The sequence below is a fragment of the Somniosus microcephalus genome, chromosome 13 (assembly GCF_052327205.1).
Source record: "Somniosus microcephalus isolate GS21.2 chromosome 13, FLI_Smic_1.0, whole genome shotgun sequence".
Classification (NCBI taxonomy): domain Eukaryota; kingdom Metazoa; phylum Chordata; class Chondrichthyes; order Squaliformes; family Somniosidae; genus Somniosus; species Somniosus microcephalus.
This window is the reverse complement of record NC_140999.1, coordinates 43,122,706-43,141,025: the sequence shown is the minus strand read 5'-3', so window position 1 is coordinate 43,141,025 and position 18,320 is coordinate 43,122,706. Positions and strand designations below refer to the sequence as shown.

The following is an 18,320-nucleotide window of genomic DNA, read 5'->3' as shown; positions in this document are numbered from 1 at the left end:
TTTCATCAAAACCGAAGTGGAACGGCTCCTGAAGGAGGGGATTATTGAGGGCAGCTCCAGCCCCTGGCGAGCCCAGGTTGTGGTCGTTAAGACCGGCGAGAAACAACGCCTGGTCATCGACTACAGCCAAACAATAAACCGCTACACCCTGCTGGACGCCTACCCACTCCCCCGCATAGCTGACACGGTCAACCAGATCGCGCAGTACCGCGTCTTTTCGACCATTGACCTGAAAGCAGCGTACCACCAGCTCCCCATCAGCCCTGAAGACCGCCAGTATACTGCTTTTGAGGCAAACGGCCGCCTCTATCACTTCCTTAGGGTTCCCTTCGGCGTTACCAACGGGGTCTCCGTCTTCCAAAGGGAGATGGACCGGATGGTCGATCAAAACGAGCTGCAGGCCACTTTCCCTTACCTAGATAATGTGACCATCTGCGGCCATGACTTGCAGGACCATGACGCAAACCTCGAGAAATTCCTCCGCACCGCCCAACTCCTGAACCTGACATATAACAAGGAGAAGTGCATATTCCGCACAGACCGCCTCGCCATCCTTGGCTGTGTTGTGGAACACGGGGTCATCGGTCCCGACCCGGACCGGATGCGTCCCCTTATGGAACTCCCACTGCCCCACTGCCTAAAAGCTCTGAAGAGGTGCCTAGGGTTTTTTTCCTACTACGCTCAGTGGGTCCCCTACTATGCAGACAAAGCCCGTCCGCTGATCAAGTCCACCTCTTTTCCCGTGACGGCAGAGGCCCGCTTAGCCTTCCACCGTATCAAGGAAGACATTGCCAAAGCCACCATGCACGCAGTGGACGAATCCATCCCCTTCCAGGTGGAAAGCGATGCGTCCGACTTCGCTCTGGCCGCCACCCTTAATCAGGCGGGGAGACCTGTGGCATTCTTCTCACGAACCCTCCAGGGCCCGGAGACCAGACACTCCGCGGTCGAGAAGGAGGCCCAGGCTATCGTGGAGGCTGTGCGTCATTGGAGGCACTACCTGGCCGGAAAACGATTTACCCTGCTCACTGACCAGCGTTCAGTTGCTTTTATGTTCAACAACAAGCAGAGGGGCAAAATCAAAAATGACAAGATCTTGAGGTGGAGAATCGAACTTTCCACCTACAATTACGAGATCTTGTACCGGCCTGGGAAGCTCAATGAACCCCCAGATGCCCTATCGCGTGGCACCTGCGCCAGCGCGCAGATCGATAGGCTGAGGGCCCTCCACAATGACCTCTGCCACCCGGGGGTCACCAGGTTCTTCCACTTCATCAAGGCCCGCAACCTGGTCAGGACCATGACCAAGAACTGCCAAGTCTGTGCTAAGAGTGCAAACCGCACTTTTATAGACCAGACAGAGCCTACCTGATAAAAGCCACTCGCCCTTTCGAACGCCTGAGCGTTGATTTCAAAGGGCCTCTCCCCTCCTCCGACCGCAATGTGTACTTCCTCAACATCATTGACGAGTACTTCCGGTTCCCGTTCGCTATCCCCTGCCCGGACATGACCAGTGCCACGGTCATTAAATCTCTGAACAGCCTCTTCACCCTGTTCGGTTTCCCCAGCTATATCCATAGCGACCGGGGCTCATCGTTTATGAGCGACGAACTCCGCTAGTACCTGCTCGCTAGGGGTATAGCCACAAAAGCAGGACCACCAGTTACAACCCCCGGGGGAACGGACAGGTGGAAAGAGAGAATGCAACAGTTTGGAAGGCCGCCCTACTAGCCTTAAAGTCTAGGGGCCTTCCGACCTCCCGCTCGCAGGAGGTGCTCCCCGATGCGCTCCACTCGATTCGGTCACTGCTCTGCACTGCCACCAATGCCACCCCTCACGAGAAAATGTTTGTCTTCCCAAGAAAGTCCACATCGAGGACATCGTTACCACCATGGCTGACGTCCCCAGGGCCGGTACTACTGAGAAGACACGTGAGGGCCAATAAAACGGACCCCCTGGTCGAGAGGGTCGACCTCCTCCACGCCAACCCCCAGTACGCTTACATTGCGTACCCGGACGGGCGGGAGGACACAGTCTCCATACGAGACCTCGCACCCTCGGGGACCGCTGTAACCCACTACACATTACCACCCCCCCCCCACGACCCGATATCCAACCCCAGCAGCCGGCTCGCCTTGGACCGTCACCCACGAGGACTACACTCCAGGGCCCCAGCCTACACGGGACGCGACGCCGGAAGCTCCACCACCCCTGCCGTCGCCACGTTGATCACAGCGGCAGACAAGACCTCCGGAGAGACTCCAATACACGAACTTTTAAATACACTTCACCCCGCCGGACTCATTTTTAAACAAGGGGTGAATGTGGTAAACCACTGTTATACCTGTCTGTGTCTGTATGTGTATTCCACTAGGTACAGGTCGGGACATGCCTCGGCTGACTCCTCCCACTATTCCAGGTATATGAGTGACTACCTCCCAGTCCCTTAGTATTCTGGACGGGTCGACCACTCGAGACAAGACCTTCATTCTTTAGTTAATAAAAGCCTGATTGTTACTCACTCAACCTCAGTCTTTTGAGTAATTGATGGCGCATCAGGACCAAACTGGTAAATGGCATTTCACCTTGATAAGTGCAGTGTTGTGCGTTTGGGCAGGACCAACACCAACTATACTTACACTTTACATGGAACAGAACTGAAATCGGTTGAGAGAAAAGAATCTTGGCATTATAGTTCATAATTTTTTGAAGGTTCATGACCAATGCCGAGAAGTCACAACCAGAGCAAATAAGAGTATTAACAGGACTATTCAATGTAAACTATTCAATGTAAAACAAAGCACACCAATTTGGCCTTGTACTAGACCTTGGTTAGACCACATTTAGAATACTGCATCCAGTTTTGGTCCCTTCATATGGTGGGTGATCTAAAGACTTTGTAAAAGATTCAGAGGAGGGCCACAAGAATGATTCCAGCTCAAAGAACCGTAGTTACTAAGATAGGCATACAACGCTGGGTCTATTCAATTTAGAGGTGCATAGACTTCGAAGTTATTGGATAGAGGTATATAAAATAGTTAATGGGCAAGATTGCATTGATAGATTGGGGAGGACCAGGGGGGTCATGTGTATAAGTTACACAAGGGCAAGGCTAGGTTAGATGTTGAGCAGTTCTTTTCCCAGAGGACAGTGGAGCTATGGAACAAATCGTCAGCTCATGCCGGTGAGTGCTGACTCTCTGCACACCTTCAAGAGAGAGCTAGACCAGTTCCTGGCTGAAGAGGAGATCACATCTTAGAAAAAAGGGAGATGAAGTACAAGCATGGCCAATGTGGTCTCCTGTACCAGTTTCAATTGCCTGAGGGCAGTGAGCAATTTTCCAGATATCCTCTTCCTAACCCCCTCTCCCCCACACCCCAACTGACTTTGTATTTTTAATGACACTCCCAGCGGATTACATGGCTATTGTTGGATAGGGGGCGTTTGATTGTAATGCTTCAGGCATCATGACTGTGGGGCAGGCTTGGTCTTTTCCTGCCTGTCATTTTTGTATGTTTGTATCAAACATACATTAGTCTCACTAGATGCCTGTATTTGAATTGAATAGCTTAGCCTCTCAATCAGACACAACCTTTATATTCTGGGGCTTTTGTATCAAAATAAGCTGGGCCATATGGTTCCTAACTCCATAAGTACCATGACAGAAAGAGAGAAACTAATACAGGTAGACTATCCTTTATCCGAAAACCTTGGGACCAGCTGTGTTTCGGTTTTTGGAATTTTTCGGATTTCAGAAGGTTTTCATCTCCGTATCTGACAACAAACACTGTTGCTTAGCTTGTAAACACTTGGGCCCTGCCTTGGAAGCGTCTCTGAAGCTGTTGCTAAGCTACAGAGACTCTTTCCACAGCCTGACTGTTTAAAAAAAATGCTAGGGGAAGAAAAAAAATGCTAGGGGAAGAAAAAAAACCTAACAAAACAGCTGCTGATTTCTGCTGTTAGATCGAGGTTTCCGGCTCCCCCTGCTCCGTATCTGAATTCCTTGACTTAGCGGGGGTCTGGGGCTCGACTGCCGCCGCCAGTTGTGGGAAAGCCGGATATCGGCCGACTCCTACACTAAGTTGGCCCGCAAATCAGGTCCGGGGGGGGGGGGGGGGGGGGGGGGGAAGAAAAGACTATCGGACGGGCCGCTGTATTGTTGGGTTCACTCTCCCGGTACCTCCTTCACACTGCCTGGCTCGGCCTGCAATCTCCTACCCAGGAGGGAACTCTGTGACCCTTTGCCCTGCTCACAGGGAAAGACAGAGCTCCTGGACCACTCCTGTCATGTTTGGCGCCACTCGGGTCATGTCGTGCGCACAACTTACGCTCCACGAAAAAACTTTCGGTTTTTAGAGGTTTTCGGAAGTGCGGATAAAGGATAGTCTACCTGTGCCACGATACATCAGACAAAAAATGTTTCATTTTTGTCACAATCAGTATTATTGGAAGACATAGCCTAGTTAAAGGAGTATTGCTGATTCTGAAATAAAGAGGAAGGGAATTTCTTACAGGACAATTACCTTCATCTTCAAGAGTTGGAAAGCTCCTGGCTCCCCGCATGTCATACCGCTTCTCTTCATCTTCTGTAGGAATCTGACTAGCTGAAAAGGCTTGTCCTGGACCAATGTATTTAGGAACTGGTAGAGAAGCACGTCCTTTCTTGGATGGGGATGACTTCAAGGCTGTAGTATAATGAAATTGAAATGCTAAATGAACATGTTAATTAATGAGACCTATCAGACTTCAAGGTTAATACAAATCAAGGTTAAAGATCCTATGGCACTTTTTGAAGAGGGGCAGGGTGTGTTCAGCAACATTACTCCCTCAACAAAAAACAAACAGATTAACAAGTCATTCCTCTCATTGCTGTTTGTCAGATCTTGCTATGTGTAAAATAGCCGGCACACTTCCATACATAACAGTCACTGCACTCCAAAAGGTAATTAATTCTGCGTGAGATATTTCTGAGAGATGTGATAGGAACTCTAGAAATAAAATTCTTTCTTTCAGCGGATAAATGAGGAACTAAGTCATATAGACCTAGAAGTTATCCTCAACCTGTGCTGAGCTAGCTGGGGTCAGCACTGCGGCAGTAGGGATAGTGCATTGGCCCCAGTGGCCCCCAAGCCAAGGATGAGTCACTGATTGCTATCCTCTACTGGAAAGTGATGTGTTTAGATAGGATCAAGCTCAGCTGCAATATCCCTACAGAACAGAACAGCCTGCTGTCACTCTCTGTTTAAGCTCATTCATGATGAATGGCCACTTCGGCGAAGTACTGCAGGGCTGCTGCTACATGTAGACTCCACAGGGGTGGGGTGATTTTTATTTTTTTCAAATTTTCAAGTTCAGGTCCTGTGGCAATCTTAATTGGAAGTACTACAGTGCAAACCTTAGTTTCTAGCTAGCATGCGGTCCTTACTTACATGAAGTCTTTCTGAAGACAGTGGTGCTCATGAATTTATAAAATCTTTCAGCATAGAAATTTGGCCTGTGCACTGACACAGTGTCCTGTAAAAACATCCAGGAATAATAATGTTACTCAACGGTTATACTTTGTAAAGAAGCAGCTGTTTCAGCAAACCTAGAACAGCCAGAATTAACTACCGTAGCTAGGTACAATCAATCATCAAAATATTTAATTATCAGGCAGCATGGTACCTAGAAGTCATGAACACTTTGCGCCCCATTAAAGTGGTTAGTGGTAGTTGACTCATGGGGCAAAACACTGAAGCTTGTCCGACAATAGATATCCCAGGTAAATGGAATTATGATACAATTCAGAAATGAGTTCCTAAAATTAGCTTGCCGTTGAGTTAGCTGATCTGTCAGGGTCAGCAACTGGCCTCAACACTCCTCCTGAGCTAGTGAAGGGATTCCTGTTCCTGATCAGGTGACCTTAACTAGAAAGTGCACGTGTGTAGACATCAGCCAAGGACAGGACCAGACCAGACCAAGAGAAGCCCTTTATAGTCAAATAGCCTGCTCACACTCACTGTCTAGGATCACATATGAAAAATGGCCACTTCACAATGAGGTGTTAGAGAGTAGTAGCTGCCACTGGAACTTTGCCCTGGGAGAAAATGGGGCAAAACTGGAAGGGGGAGTAAAGAAGTGTAGGTTTAAAAACAGTCTGGGTGCATTATGTTACTGCATTAATATAACACTTCAACATGAGCCAAGTCAAACTCTGAATTCTGCCTACATAATGACCTTCTTAGCAGCATGCAATTCTACCAATGTACCCAACTTAATTTAAAGTTTCCTGGGAGGATTTAACTACTGTGCAGCTGTAACTAGGTCTGACATTTCCCCAACCCTCAAACACCAGTCTTCAACACTGTATTCTGTAATGTCAGATCGAAGTATCCTGATACTTTGCTCATGTTACAGTCTTTGTTGAAGTACCAGTTGAATGGAACGCTACAGAATTCTGCCTGACACCGAAGTATTCAACTTCAAGCAAAGCTCAAGTGAAGTTTTTTTTTACTAATGAACATCATGCAAAGAGTTGTGCTTTATGTTAAGGAGTTCTACAAAATGTCCAAACCCAAAACATTTACCTGCTTTTTGCCTATTAAATGCCATCAGATCTGCCCCGCTTTTCCTTTAACTTCGATTTCAATTGTCACTCAATGGACATTGTGGAACATGGAATTTAGTCCACTCAATTAAGATGTCAGTCATAATGGCACAGAAGGAGACCATTCAGTTCATCGAGTCCGCGCCGGCTCTCTGCAGAGCAATCCGGTCAGTCCCATTCCCCCGCTCTATCCCCGTAGCCCTGCAAGTGTACTTCCCTCAAGTACCTATCCAGTCTCCCCTTGAAAACAGCGAGTGTCTCCACTTCCACCACTTCAGTCAGCAGCAAGTTCCAGGTCCTCACCACTCGCTGCATAACAAAGTTTTTCCTCACATCCCCCCTGTATCTCTTGCCCAAAACCTTGTGTCCCCTAGTCCTTGTACCATTAACTAACGGGAACAGCCTTTCCCCGTCTAGCCAATGTCTCACCAATTCATGGAATAAACTTTGTCATTCCTAATCCAGAATTCCTGACATTTCACCTGGCCATAATATGCACAGATGGTGCTGCAACTCCATTAAAACAGGGTGGGCTCTGTACCACTGAGAAAACTAGTGCAACCTTCGCATTAGAGTGAGGTCACCAGAGTAAAGGTTGGCTGTAATAAAAATGCGATATAGTACACATAGAATCATAGACCTCACTATAGCAGCTGGAACCCACAAACCGAACAGCCCACAACTACGCATCAATTAAGGACAAGTGATCTCATCTACCCCAGAGCCTTTTTATTTCACTATTTCTTCTATTCTTGCTGTTAAAAGGCTTTCAGTAGATTTATTAATTTTATTCTTAAATTCTCCGTACAATGTGGGACGCAAGCTTCAAAATTAAATCCTGGATGCAAAACCAGAGCTTCAATTGAAAGCCAGTGGTGGGAAACCGACTGTGGAATATACACGAGTATACAAGTAATGTTAGGTTTGCTGTTTGAATATTACCAGATACAGGTAGACTGTCCTTTATCCGAAAACCTTGGGACCGGCTGTGTTTCGGTTTTCGGAATTTTTCAGATTTCAGAAGGTTTTCTGACAACACTGTTGCTTAGCAACAGCTTGTAAACACTCGGGCCCTGCCTTGGAAGCGTCTCTGAAGCTGTTGCTAAGCTAGAGACTCTTTCCACAGCCTGACTGTTGTAAAAAAAAAATGCTAGGGGAAGAAAAAAAAAACTAACAAAACGGCTGCTGATTTCTGCCGTTAGATCGAGGTTTCCGGCTCCCCCTGCTCTGTATCTGAATTCCTTGACTTAGCGGGGGTCTGGGGCTCGACTGCCGCCGCCAGTTGTGGGAAAGCCGGATATCAGCTGACTCCTACACTAAGCTGGCCTGCAAATCAGGTCGGGGCGGGAAGAAAAGACTATCGGACGGGCTGCTGCAGCTATCGGACGGGCCGCTGTATTGTTGGGTTCACTCTCCCGGTACCTCCTTCACACTGCCCGGCTTGGCCTGCAATCTCCTACCCAGGAGGGAACTCTGTGACCCTCTGCCCTGCTCACAGGGAAAGGCAGAGCTCCCGGACCACTCCTGTCATGTTTGGCGCCACTCGGGTCATGTCGTGCACACAACTTACGCTCCACGAAAAAACTTTCGGTTTTTAGAGGTTTTCGGAAGTGCGGATAAAGGATAGTCTACCTGTACTGTAAAATTGATAGAAATTATTTCTTAATCGGTTGTATCTCTTTAAAAATGGAAACTTACACCATCATGAACAAGTGCTTTCCAAGTATGTTCCAGTTTCTTGATCAACCTGAAAGTAAACACTTGCATAGTGAGATGACTGTCAGTTTCTATTAAACCTTATATGTCATCTATTTAAGCCAAGACTGAAAGCATCCTTTCAGCATTAAAATAAACTTTAGCACTCTCACCAGAGTCAGAAGGTTGTGGGTTTAAGCCCCACTCGAGACTTGAGCACGCAATCTAGGTTAAAACTTCAGTGCAGTACCATGGGAGTGCTGCACTGTTGGGCAATGCCACCTTTTGGATGACGCATTAAATCGAGCCCCGTGCTGCCCTCTTAGGTGAATGTAACAGATCCCACAGCACTATTTGAAGAGCAGGGGACTTCTCACGGTGTCTTAATGTTTGTCCCTTAAGCAGCGTTACTAAAACAGATTATCTGGTCATTAATCTCATTGCTGTGCGTGAAACCTCGCTGTGTGCAAATCTGCTGCCGCATTTGCCTACATTACAATTCCCCCATCAGTGCATGATGTGTGCTAGAAACCTTTGGACTTTGTTCGGTGTTAGACCTGACTTCCAGACATCTGGTATACTAATGGAACAGGTTCTGGACTGGAAAGATTATCAAAAATGCATCACTTAAAAATTGTGCCTCAGTGACTCACACGGTCAAAGCAGTGAGGAGCCAAGTTACACAGACCAGAAAGGTCCCGGATTCCATCACTGATCCGTGCGGTGTTAGCTGATCTCGGCCAAGGTAGCAGTTGGGCTCCTACAATTGGTCTTAGCGCATCTGGGTTATTCAGACGGAAATCAACCAAGTTTCCAGCTCCTGACTGCTATCCAACGACTCCTGCTTGAAGTGCACTAGTAACAACATCATAAAGACAGAATTTGGCTGCCATGTTCCCCCCAAGCCAAACAGCCTGCACGACATTCAATCGTCACGCTTACATAAATGGCTACTTGGTGAAGTACTAGAGGCCACCCATGGAACTGTACCCCAAAATGAGTCAGTGTCTAAGGGAAAAAATTAAATTAATAGCAACTTGTATTGTAATCCTTTCCATACACAGATTTTAAAATGAAAAACCTTTCAAGCATGTGGTTTTATTCAGTGGATATAGGATGAAACAAATGCCTACCTGTAAGACTGTAAAATGTCAATGATACCAATGTACAAGAGAAGCCTCTCTCCTTTACCATTTACTGCTGGAATGCCCCCCATCCTAAACACAAAGAAGAAAAAAAAGTGTAAATGCCATTTTATAGCCTGATAATTTAACATTCGACTGTAATCAAAAACAAATTAGGCCATTTCCTCACAGGAGCAAGAAGCATTTCTGCGAAGATTTTTTTAAAAATTATAAAACTTGAACATATCTTTCCACAATTTGAGAAGTTTCTTTAACATGCAAGTGTTGATCACTTCATTAGGGACTTGGCTGAGACAGATTACCAGATGTTAAACAGTGTTTCTAGTGCTCTTCTCCTGACACATGGGTCTCATGCACCCAGTGGCACACTAGACTAGTCATTTGGCAGTACAATACCAGCAATTACATCATGATGCAAGCCTTGAATGTTTGGACATCATGATACCAGTACTTCGCACTGGTACACCAGCCAAACAGTATTGGATTAAGCAAACCATCTTTCTTGTTTTAGCACTGGGGCCTTTGTTTGATTGGCAGCAAGTAATTTTGGAGTCATGCTGGGGTTGCAAGGGACCTATTTCAAAATGAGTTTAGGCAGGATACAGAACAAAACTATCTAACCACATAACTGGCAGGCTCAGACACTGCAAGGATGATGGGCAAGACCAACAGAAATTCACACAGGTATAGTAGGAAAGGTTGAGAATAAGGTACTTCGATAAAGCAATATAGCTTTAAGTTTGATTCATAAGAACATAAATAGGAGCAGAAGTAGGCCATTCGGCCCCTCGATCCTGCTCCGCCAATCAAGATCATGGCTGATCTGATCTTGGCCTCAGTTCCACTTTCCTGCCCACTCCCCATAACCCATGACTCCCCTGTTTTTCAAAAATCTGTCTATCTCCACCTTGAATATATTCAATGACTCAGCCGCCACAGCTCTCTGGGATAGAGAATTCCAAAGATTCACGACCCTCAGAGGAAATTCCTCCTCATCTCTGTTTTAAATGGACGACCCCTTATTCTGAAACTATGTCCCCTAGTTCTGGATTTCCCCACGAGGGGAAACATCCTCTCCGCATCTACCCTATCAAACTTCTGCAGAATCTTATATGTTTCAATAAGATCACCTCTCATACTTCTAAACTCCAATGAGTATAGGCCCAACCTGCTCAAACTTTCCTCATAAGACAACCCCTTCAACTCAGGAATCAACCTAGTGAACCTTGTCTGAACTGCCTCCAATGCAAGTATATCCCTCCTTAAATAATTAGACCAAAACTGTACACAGTACTCCAGGTGCGGTCTCACCTAACTTTATACTCCATTCCCCTTGCAATAAAGGCCAACATTCCATTTGCCTTCCTAATTACTTGCTGTACCTGCATGCTAACTTGTTGTGTTTCATGTACGCGGACACCCAGATCCCTCTGGACTGCAGCATTCTGTAGTCTCTCTCCATTTAAATAATATTTTGCTTTTTTATTCTTCCTACCAAAGTGGATAACCTCACATTTTCCCACATTATACTCCATCTGCCAAATTTTTGCCCACTCACTTAACCTATCTGTATTACTTTGCAGACTCTTTGGGCTGGATTTTCATTCAGCAGTCGGGAAGGAGGCGGGACTACAACTTTCAGGTTTTAATCCCGCCTACATCAACGTCCGGCCAATCCACGCGATTTTCCCTTGATTGACCTTGTTGAGCCCGCCCAGCGGGCTCAGCAGGCCAATTAAGGGCCACCCGGCAACAGGCGACGTCACAGACTGAAATTTCATCTGTCAAGACATCTTGACAGATGAAATATCAGTGTTTCACAGCTGTTTGAAGCTGTCAAACACTGACAGTCTGACTTCTAACCGGAGTCTTTCTACACAGACTTAGTTAGAAATCTCACTGGCAATGAAAGCTGAAGGCGGTCACTTTTGACAGCTCGCAGCCATTTTGCTTTCAGTGCCGGCTGAGTGATGGACTCCCGAAACCTAGAGGAAGAAAGGCTGTTAAGGCAAGTACAGGTAATTTAAACTTCTTTACACACTTTAGACACACCAAACACACTTACCTTTGCACTCATGCACCCATCACTCACCTGAACACCGACATCGCGACCCCTCCAAGTCCTTCAACCCGACGGCCCGCCTGCTCTAACCTGGCGTGGTTTGGAGCCATCGGGAATCCCACACGACACCCCTCAAAATAGGGATTAGGCTAAAAACTGCCTGTTAACTACCTGTTAACAGGCAGTTAATTGGCACTAATCCCTTCCCGCCTCAGATCGGCAGGTCCCAGTGCGGGGTGGGTACCCGCCTCCTTTGAAACTTACGTGGAGGCGGGTTTTGGGCGGGATGGTGTCGGGACCCCCGAATTCGGGATTTTAGCCCCCCCCCCGCACGCCTAAAAGCCCGCCTCACAGCACACTGAAAATCGAGGCCTTTGTGTCTTCTTCACAATTTGCTTTCCCACCTATCTTGGTATCAGCAGCAAATTTGGCAACAGTACACTCGGTCCCGTCATTCAAGTCATTAATATAGATTGTAAATAGTTGAGGCCCCAGCATTGATCCCTGTGGCACCCCACTAGTTACAGTTTGCCAACCTGAAAATGACCCATTTATCCCGACTCTCTGTTTTCTGTTAGCCAATCCTCTATCCATGCTAATATATTACCCCCAACACCGTGAGCTCTTACCTTGTGCAGTAGCCTTTCATGTGGCACCTTATTGAATGCCTTCTGGAAATCCAAATACACCATCTATTGGTTGCCTTTTATCCACCCTGCTCGTTACATCCTCAAAGAACTCTAGTAAATTTGTCAAACACAATTTCCCTTTCATAAAACCATGTTGACTCTGCTTGATTGTATTATGATTTTCTAAATGTCCCGCTACTACTTCCTTAATAATGGATTCCAGCATTTTCCCAATGACAGATGTTCGGCTAACTGGCCTATAGTTTCCTGCTTTCTGTCTCCTTTCTTTCTTGAATATGGGCTTTACATTTGCAGTTTTCCAATCCACTCGGACCTTTCCTGAATCCAGGGAATTTTGGTAGATTACAACCAATGCATCCACTATCTCTGCAGCCACTTCTTTTAAGACCCGAGGATGCAGGCCATCAGGTCCAGGGGACTTGTCAGCCTTTAATCCCATTAGTTTGCCAAGCACCTTTTCTCTAGTGATAGTGATTGTTTTAAGATTCATGCTGTATTTACTCTGGGAGCAGTTGTTGGAGACACTATATGATCAAAGTCAACCACTCTATGCTCCAGCATTTGTAAGCACAAACATTAAAATAAAAGGTTTTTTAAAAAACATGGTACATACGTATCATCCATGTCAATGGACTCGCCCCGTGAAGTTCCACCTTGAATAGATTCCATGGGTGTGGAATAGAGAGCTTTCTGTGCAATGGGTCGCTTCTCATCAGAGGTACCGAGTGATCCCTCGGACTGCCTCTCACGCTCTGCTTGGTCCAACTTGTGAACTCCTAACAACAAACTGTAATCCATGATTTTAAAGCTCTCTAGCACCTATTGAGATTGCAGGAAGAGAGAAGAGAAATAACAGAACCACTAATCAGCACACAAAACAGGAGTGAGAGGAAATCAAATAATCCAGCAATAGAGCTTGTCTGACACTGCACAAAAAAAATAAACTGGAATTAAAATGTTCCAAAAGATTAAATTGTTGAACAAAACTCAATATAAAAATATATTCAACCTGAAATAAGAAATATGCTGCAAAATTGCAGTATTCCATCCAATCTCAGATTAATTACGTTAAATTGTTAGCATGCAGCAATATTACCCGTTGGTTGCTGTTCTGGGCTAGCAGTGGCTGGAGCACACCCACACCATGGCCGCAATTTTGCCGGCGCTCAGAGGGCGGGTTTGGAGGCGGGTCAGGTGGTAAAATTTCAAATAATGGTGGTGGGTTCTGATTCCGCCATCCACCCTGCTCTGTGTAACTTTGTCAAAGGTGGGCTCCCAGACTTTCAACCAGTCCCACCACCAAGCGGCGGGATAGGCCCTTAAGGCAGTTAACTGCTTGTTAACTGCCTGGATAATGCTATTTGGACAGCCCTTTAAGATTTTGCCAGTTTTTCTGCGTGTTCCACGCTGTTCCCAAACCACGCCAGCTAATTGTGCCGGCTTCACAAGTGGCTGCCTTCTTAACAGCTGCAGCTCCAGCATAAAAACAGAGCTCTCAACAAGACTCAGTTTCAGGTGGCAGAACTTTGTTTTTTCAAGTCTTGGAAAACTTTTTGCAGGTCTATTGATCTTGGAAGTGATGAAGCGGAGATCCATCTCCACTGTGACCACCTGGAAAAACCCTCTCCCCACACTGACTGAGCGCTTCCTCAACTGAGATATCTACCAGCAGCATGGGAACCATTTATTTCCCTTCATCCTGGTCTTCAGATTTGGAGGAAGAGCAGCCACGGCAGCAGAACCAGGAACAGCAGCAGCAACAACAGGAGCGCCAACCTCCTGCTCACCCACCTGATGCTGCACAGGGCAGAAGGCGTCAGCGCAGGGCTGCAACTCGCCGCAGGCGATATCCCCAACACAGGGTTTACAGGCCAAGGATAACCTTCCTCAACATGACCGAGCAGTAGTGCCAAGGCTGAGACTTTCGCGAGAGGTAGTCGCTGACATCAGCGCAATGCTGCACCAACACCTGGAGCCCAGAGGAGTGGGTGGACACCCCTTACCAGTGGCCGTCAAAGTCACCACCGCCCTCAATTTTATTGCTTCAGGGTCCTTCCAGGGCTCATCAGCAGACATCAGTGGCATCCCTGAGTTGTCCACACACACTTGCATCACGCAAGTAACCAATGCCCTCTTTGCAAAGGCGCACAATTACATCCACTTCTTGATGGATCAAGCAAGTGTAACCACGCGTGCAGTTGGCTTTGCAAATATGGCAGGCCTGCCAAGGGTGCAGGGCGTCATAGACTGCACACGTGACCATTAGCGCACCCCATCACAACGCAGCTGTTTTTGTCAACCGCAAGGGCTTCCACTCCCTTAACAACCACAAAAGGACACTGTCATGATTCATTCATCCTGCGGCAGTCTAGTGTGCCTCCACTCTTCAATCCGTCAACCCAACTTTCCGGATGGCTACTTGGAGACAAGGGCTATCCCCTGAAGACGTGGCTGATGACGCCGTTGAGGAGGCCATCGAATGAAGCTGAGGAGCGCTACAATGCCAGCCACATTTCCACCAGAGCCATCATCGAGCAATCCATCGGCTTGCTGAAGATGCGATTCAGATGCCTTGACAAATCAGGTGGAGCCCTACAGTACTCAGCAGCCAGGGTCTCCAGAATCATCGTGGTCTGCTGTGCACTGCACAACATAACATCGCACAGCATCGTGGCTTGCAACTGCCTGAGAAACAAATGGCTCAGCGCATAGCCTCCTCAGATGAGGAGGAGGAAGACGACCTTGCGGAGGCGGATCAGCCAGCTGCAGCAGCATGCGAGCATGTTGCTGCCCGGGATGCAAGGAACGCACTAATATTTATCAGATTCGTTTTGGTAGACGAATCAAACACATGGGGCTGGCACCTTCCTATCACACCATAAACAATGGACAGGAACCTGACCACCATCATTACAAATGCAAGTCGCCCTGAGCCCTCACTTTGCCATCACTTCTGTTTAATCAATTCACAAAAGGATGACAATGGCAAAAATTAAACAACAGAACACCTAAGTGCCTACCCTTGTGACTAATTGTGCTTTATCTTCCGCATGCTTCTATGTGGTGCTTCCCCTGTGGCTTCAATAGATCTGGAGGCACCTTGCTCACTTTCATGCTGCTCCTTCTTCGACACCTTTGGCGGGCGTCCTCTGGGGGCTCGTCAACAATCTGCTCCTCCTGCGTCCGTGCAGGGGCTGAGATGCCCATCCCAGTTGGGTGAGGACTCTGACCGAGGTCTATTCAGTGGCATGGAAGCGTGAGCGCTTGGAGAGGAGCCCCCACTTCCTTGTTGCCTGCCACCAACATCCCTCTCATGCGTCAGCCCACTTCAGTGCTAGCAAGTGGCTTGACAGCACCTTGCTGCACATCAAGGGGGCCATGAGGACCCGTATCTGCACTGGCAGTCCTACTCAAAAGGACTTCCATGAAGCTCTGGTTTCTCCGCTCAATAGCTGCCCATCACTCCTCCAGAGATGTCAGTGTATTCTGAGCATTCACCTTGTTTTCCAGACTCTGGTGACTTATTACCTCCATGGCCGTAGCCATCCTCTCCTCTACCTTGACCATCCTTTCTAGAGAGGTAGCCATCCTTTCCGTGGTGGTGCATTCACACGCCATTGCCTCCACAAAGGCACTGTTCATGTTAAGAGATGGACTTCTCCATCCTCTCCACACTCGCAGTGACCCTGGAGACAAAACCTGCCAGAGACTCCTGCACTTATTCCTGGAGTTCCAGCACCGTTCTCTTTCTGGATGGACCCAGAGGCACAGGGTCCACATGCAGCGGAGCAGAGCTGGGAGCGCCCTGCGGCCTCCGCCGAGGACATTCCACTGCTATCCCGGTCTCCACCATCTGCTGATGCTCACTTGTGAGCTGTGATACACCAGGTGACAACACTACTCTATCTCCCGAAGGTCCCACCGAGGTGTACATCTCGGTGCTGGGTGCGCTTAATCCTGCTGACGCTGCGCCCTCAGAGGTTGCAGGTTCATCTGAGGAGTCTTCTGGCTCAGGCTCTTCCTCCTGGACAGTGGGGAGGGGGGCTGTTGATGGTCCTGTGGGAGAGTAAAGGCATGAGTTAGACATGCGATATTAACGTAGCATACACATGGAATAGTGCAGATCATCGAAAGTCAATCTGTATGAGCATCAGATGCCATATCAGTCACTTTTGCAATGTAAAAGAGAGATGCAAATCTATTCTGTCACCAGCTTGCTCTGCTGCGCCCATCTGGCTGTCCCCCACTTCCAGATCCTCATCGCCTCCAATTATTTCCAGGGCCGTCTCCTCAGCGTTGGAGAGATAGGCTATGGAAGGTGGCCCTCCTCCTGTCATAGCCCTCTCCCTTTTATTGTGGGCTCTCATTTCCTGCAATGAGGGAGACAAGTGGAGTTTGAGTGAGAATGATGGAGTGAGTGTAGAGAATCCATAGCATAGATGCTTAGAAGGAGACAAAGATGGAGTGAGGTGCCAATACCAAGGGCCCGCCCTGTGCGTTGTTAGCTGTTGTCATAGCATAACAGTGATAGCGAGTGTGAGGGCAACATAGTCGAATAGTGATGTGATTGTGTACATAGAGAGGGATGGTTAAGGGTGCAAGGGATGTAAGGGTAAAGTGGGATGTGCAGGAGTAGGTTGACAATGCAGAGTGCAGGTGATGAGAGGAGAAGGGCAGCAGATTGAGGCCAAGTGTGATGTTATACTCACTTTTCCTGAGCGGGCCAGGTCATTGAACTTCTTCTGCACTGCACCCAGGTTCGAGTGCACATGGATCTGGAACTCGCCTCCTGTGAAATTTGCAGCCAGGCTGCTTTTGTTTGCTGTGGTGGCTTCTTGCTCCCAGGAGATGGGAACAGGACCTCCTGGCGACCTCTGACTCCCTCCACAAGAGCATGGAGGGAGTCATCATCAAATCAGGGAGAGGCCTTGGCCCTTGAGGTAGTCATGTCAGCAGTTGGCAGAAGGAAATCCAGCAGCAAATAATGAGAGAATGAACCAAGGCTGCATGGGCCCCTTAAATGCAGCTGGCTAACAGACGTCAGCAGAGGAGAGTTACAGGCCAAAACACTAATTGGCCAGGGGAACGCACACGCAGGGACTCAATTGCCTAATTAAGGCAAAAATCGCAAATTTTTACCGGCTGAAAGTGGCGGCGGGACCGGAACCCGCCTACCACCTGACCCGCACCCAACCCGCCACCAATGGGAAAATCGTGGCCCATATCTCCTGGAGAAACCCTTTGGCCAGGCAAACTGTTCCCAGTTCAATCAAGAAAACTTGAAAATTCACTGGAAAAACCACTCGTTACAACTTCCTCTTCCTTAACACCCCTCCACCCCAAAAAAATCACTGAAACCCATTCCAGATGGTAACACGTGGTTACTTATGGTCATTCAGATCATAATTTCTGTGGTGATAACACTCCCACAGGAGCGACCTGCTCTAATCTCATTTTCCTGCTTTTCCCCACCCCCATACCATTTAATATTGTTGTTCGGCGGGAATCCTGAGCGGCAGAGCGGGGCTATAAAAGTCCCAGAGACCAGGTAAGGCCTCACAGCGTCGGCGGGAATCCTGAGCGGCAGAGCGGGGCTAGAAAAGTCCCAGAGACCAGGTAAGGCCTCACAGCGTCGGCAGGAACTCAGCGGCAGAGCGGGGCTATAAAAGTCCCAGAGACCAGGTAAGGCCTCACAGCGTCGGCAGGAACTCAGCGGCAGAGCAGGGCTATAAAAGTCCCAGAGACCAGGTAAGGCGTACCAGTCTCCAGTCTGGAAGGAGAGAGGTCAAAAGTAATCCAAGTGTGACATCACCAGAAAGCGGGTAAGTGATTGGTTGGTAAGTATTTCTCCCTTTTAAGCTTAAATCTCTTTGGTTTATAGTTTCTAAGGTGTGATATTCACCATCTAGAATCGGGGCAGAGGATATTTAAGAATAATATTAATAAATTTAATTAATTACATAGAATGGGAGATCAGGCGATGTGTTGCTGCTGCAATATGTGGGAGCTGGTGAACACCATTGATGCTCACAGTGATCACATTTGCAGTAAGTGTTGGCTGCTCGAGGAACTCCAGCTCCGTGTTGAAGAGCTGAAGTCCGAGCTTCAAACACTGAGACACATCAGGGAGGGGGAGAGTTAGCTGGACTCTGTGTATCACGAGGTAGTCACACCAATTAGAT

The 18,320-nt window shown here is 47.7% G+C and overlaps 1 protein-coding gene across 3 annotated transcripts in view; it reads right to left on the bottom strand.

Annotated features, from left to right (window-relative positions):
- Positions 1–18,320, bottom strand: part of LOC147108276 (phosphatidylinositol 4-phosphate 5-kinase type-1 gamma-like) — a 164,166-nt gene that overhangs the window by 66,095 nt on the left and 79,751 nt on the right. For all 3 annotated transcript variants that reach the window (XM_086004836.1, XM_086004838.1, XM_086004837.1), the window contains 5 exons: positions 12,752–12,957; positions 9,415–9,498; positions 8,285–8,333; positions 5,430–5,514; positions 4,524–4,685 (listed from right to left, as the gene is read on the bottom strand). In XM_086004836.1, coding sequence (XP_085860962.1) covers positions 4,524–4,685; positions 5,430–5,514; positions 8,285–8,333; positions 9,415–9,498; positions 12,752–12,957 — 586 coding nt within the window. The remainder of the gene's footprint in view (positions 1–4,523; positions 4,686–5,429; positions 5,515–8,284; positions 8,334–9,414; positions 9,499–12,751; positions 12,958–18,320) is intronic.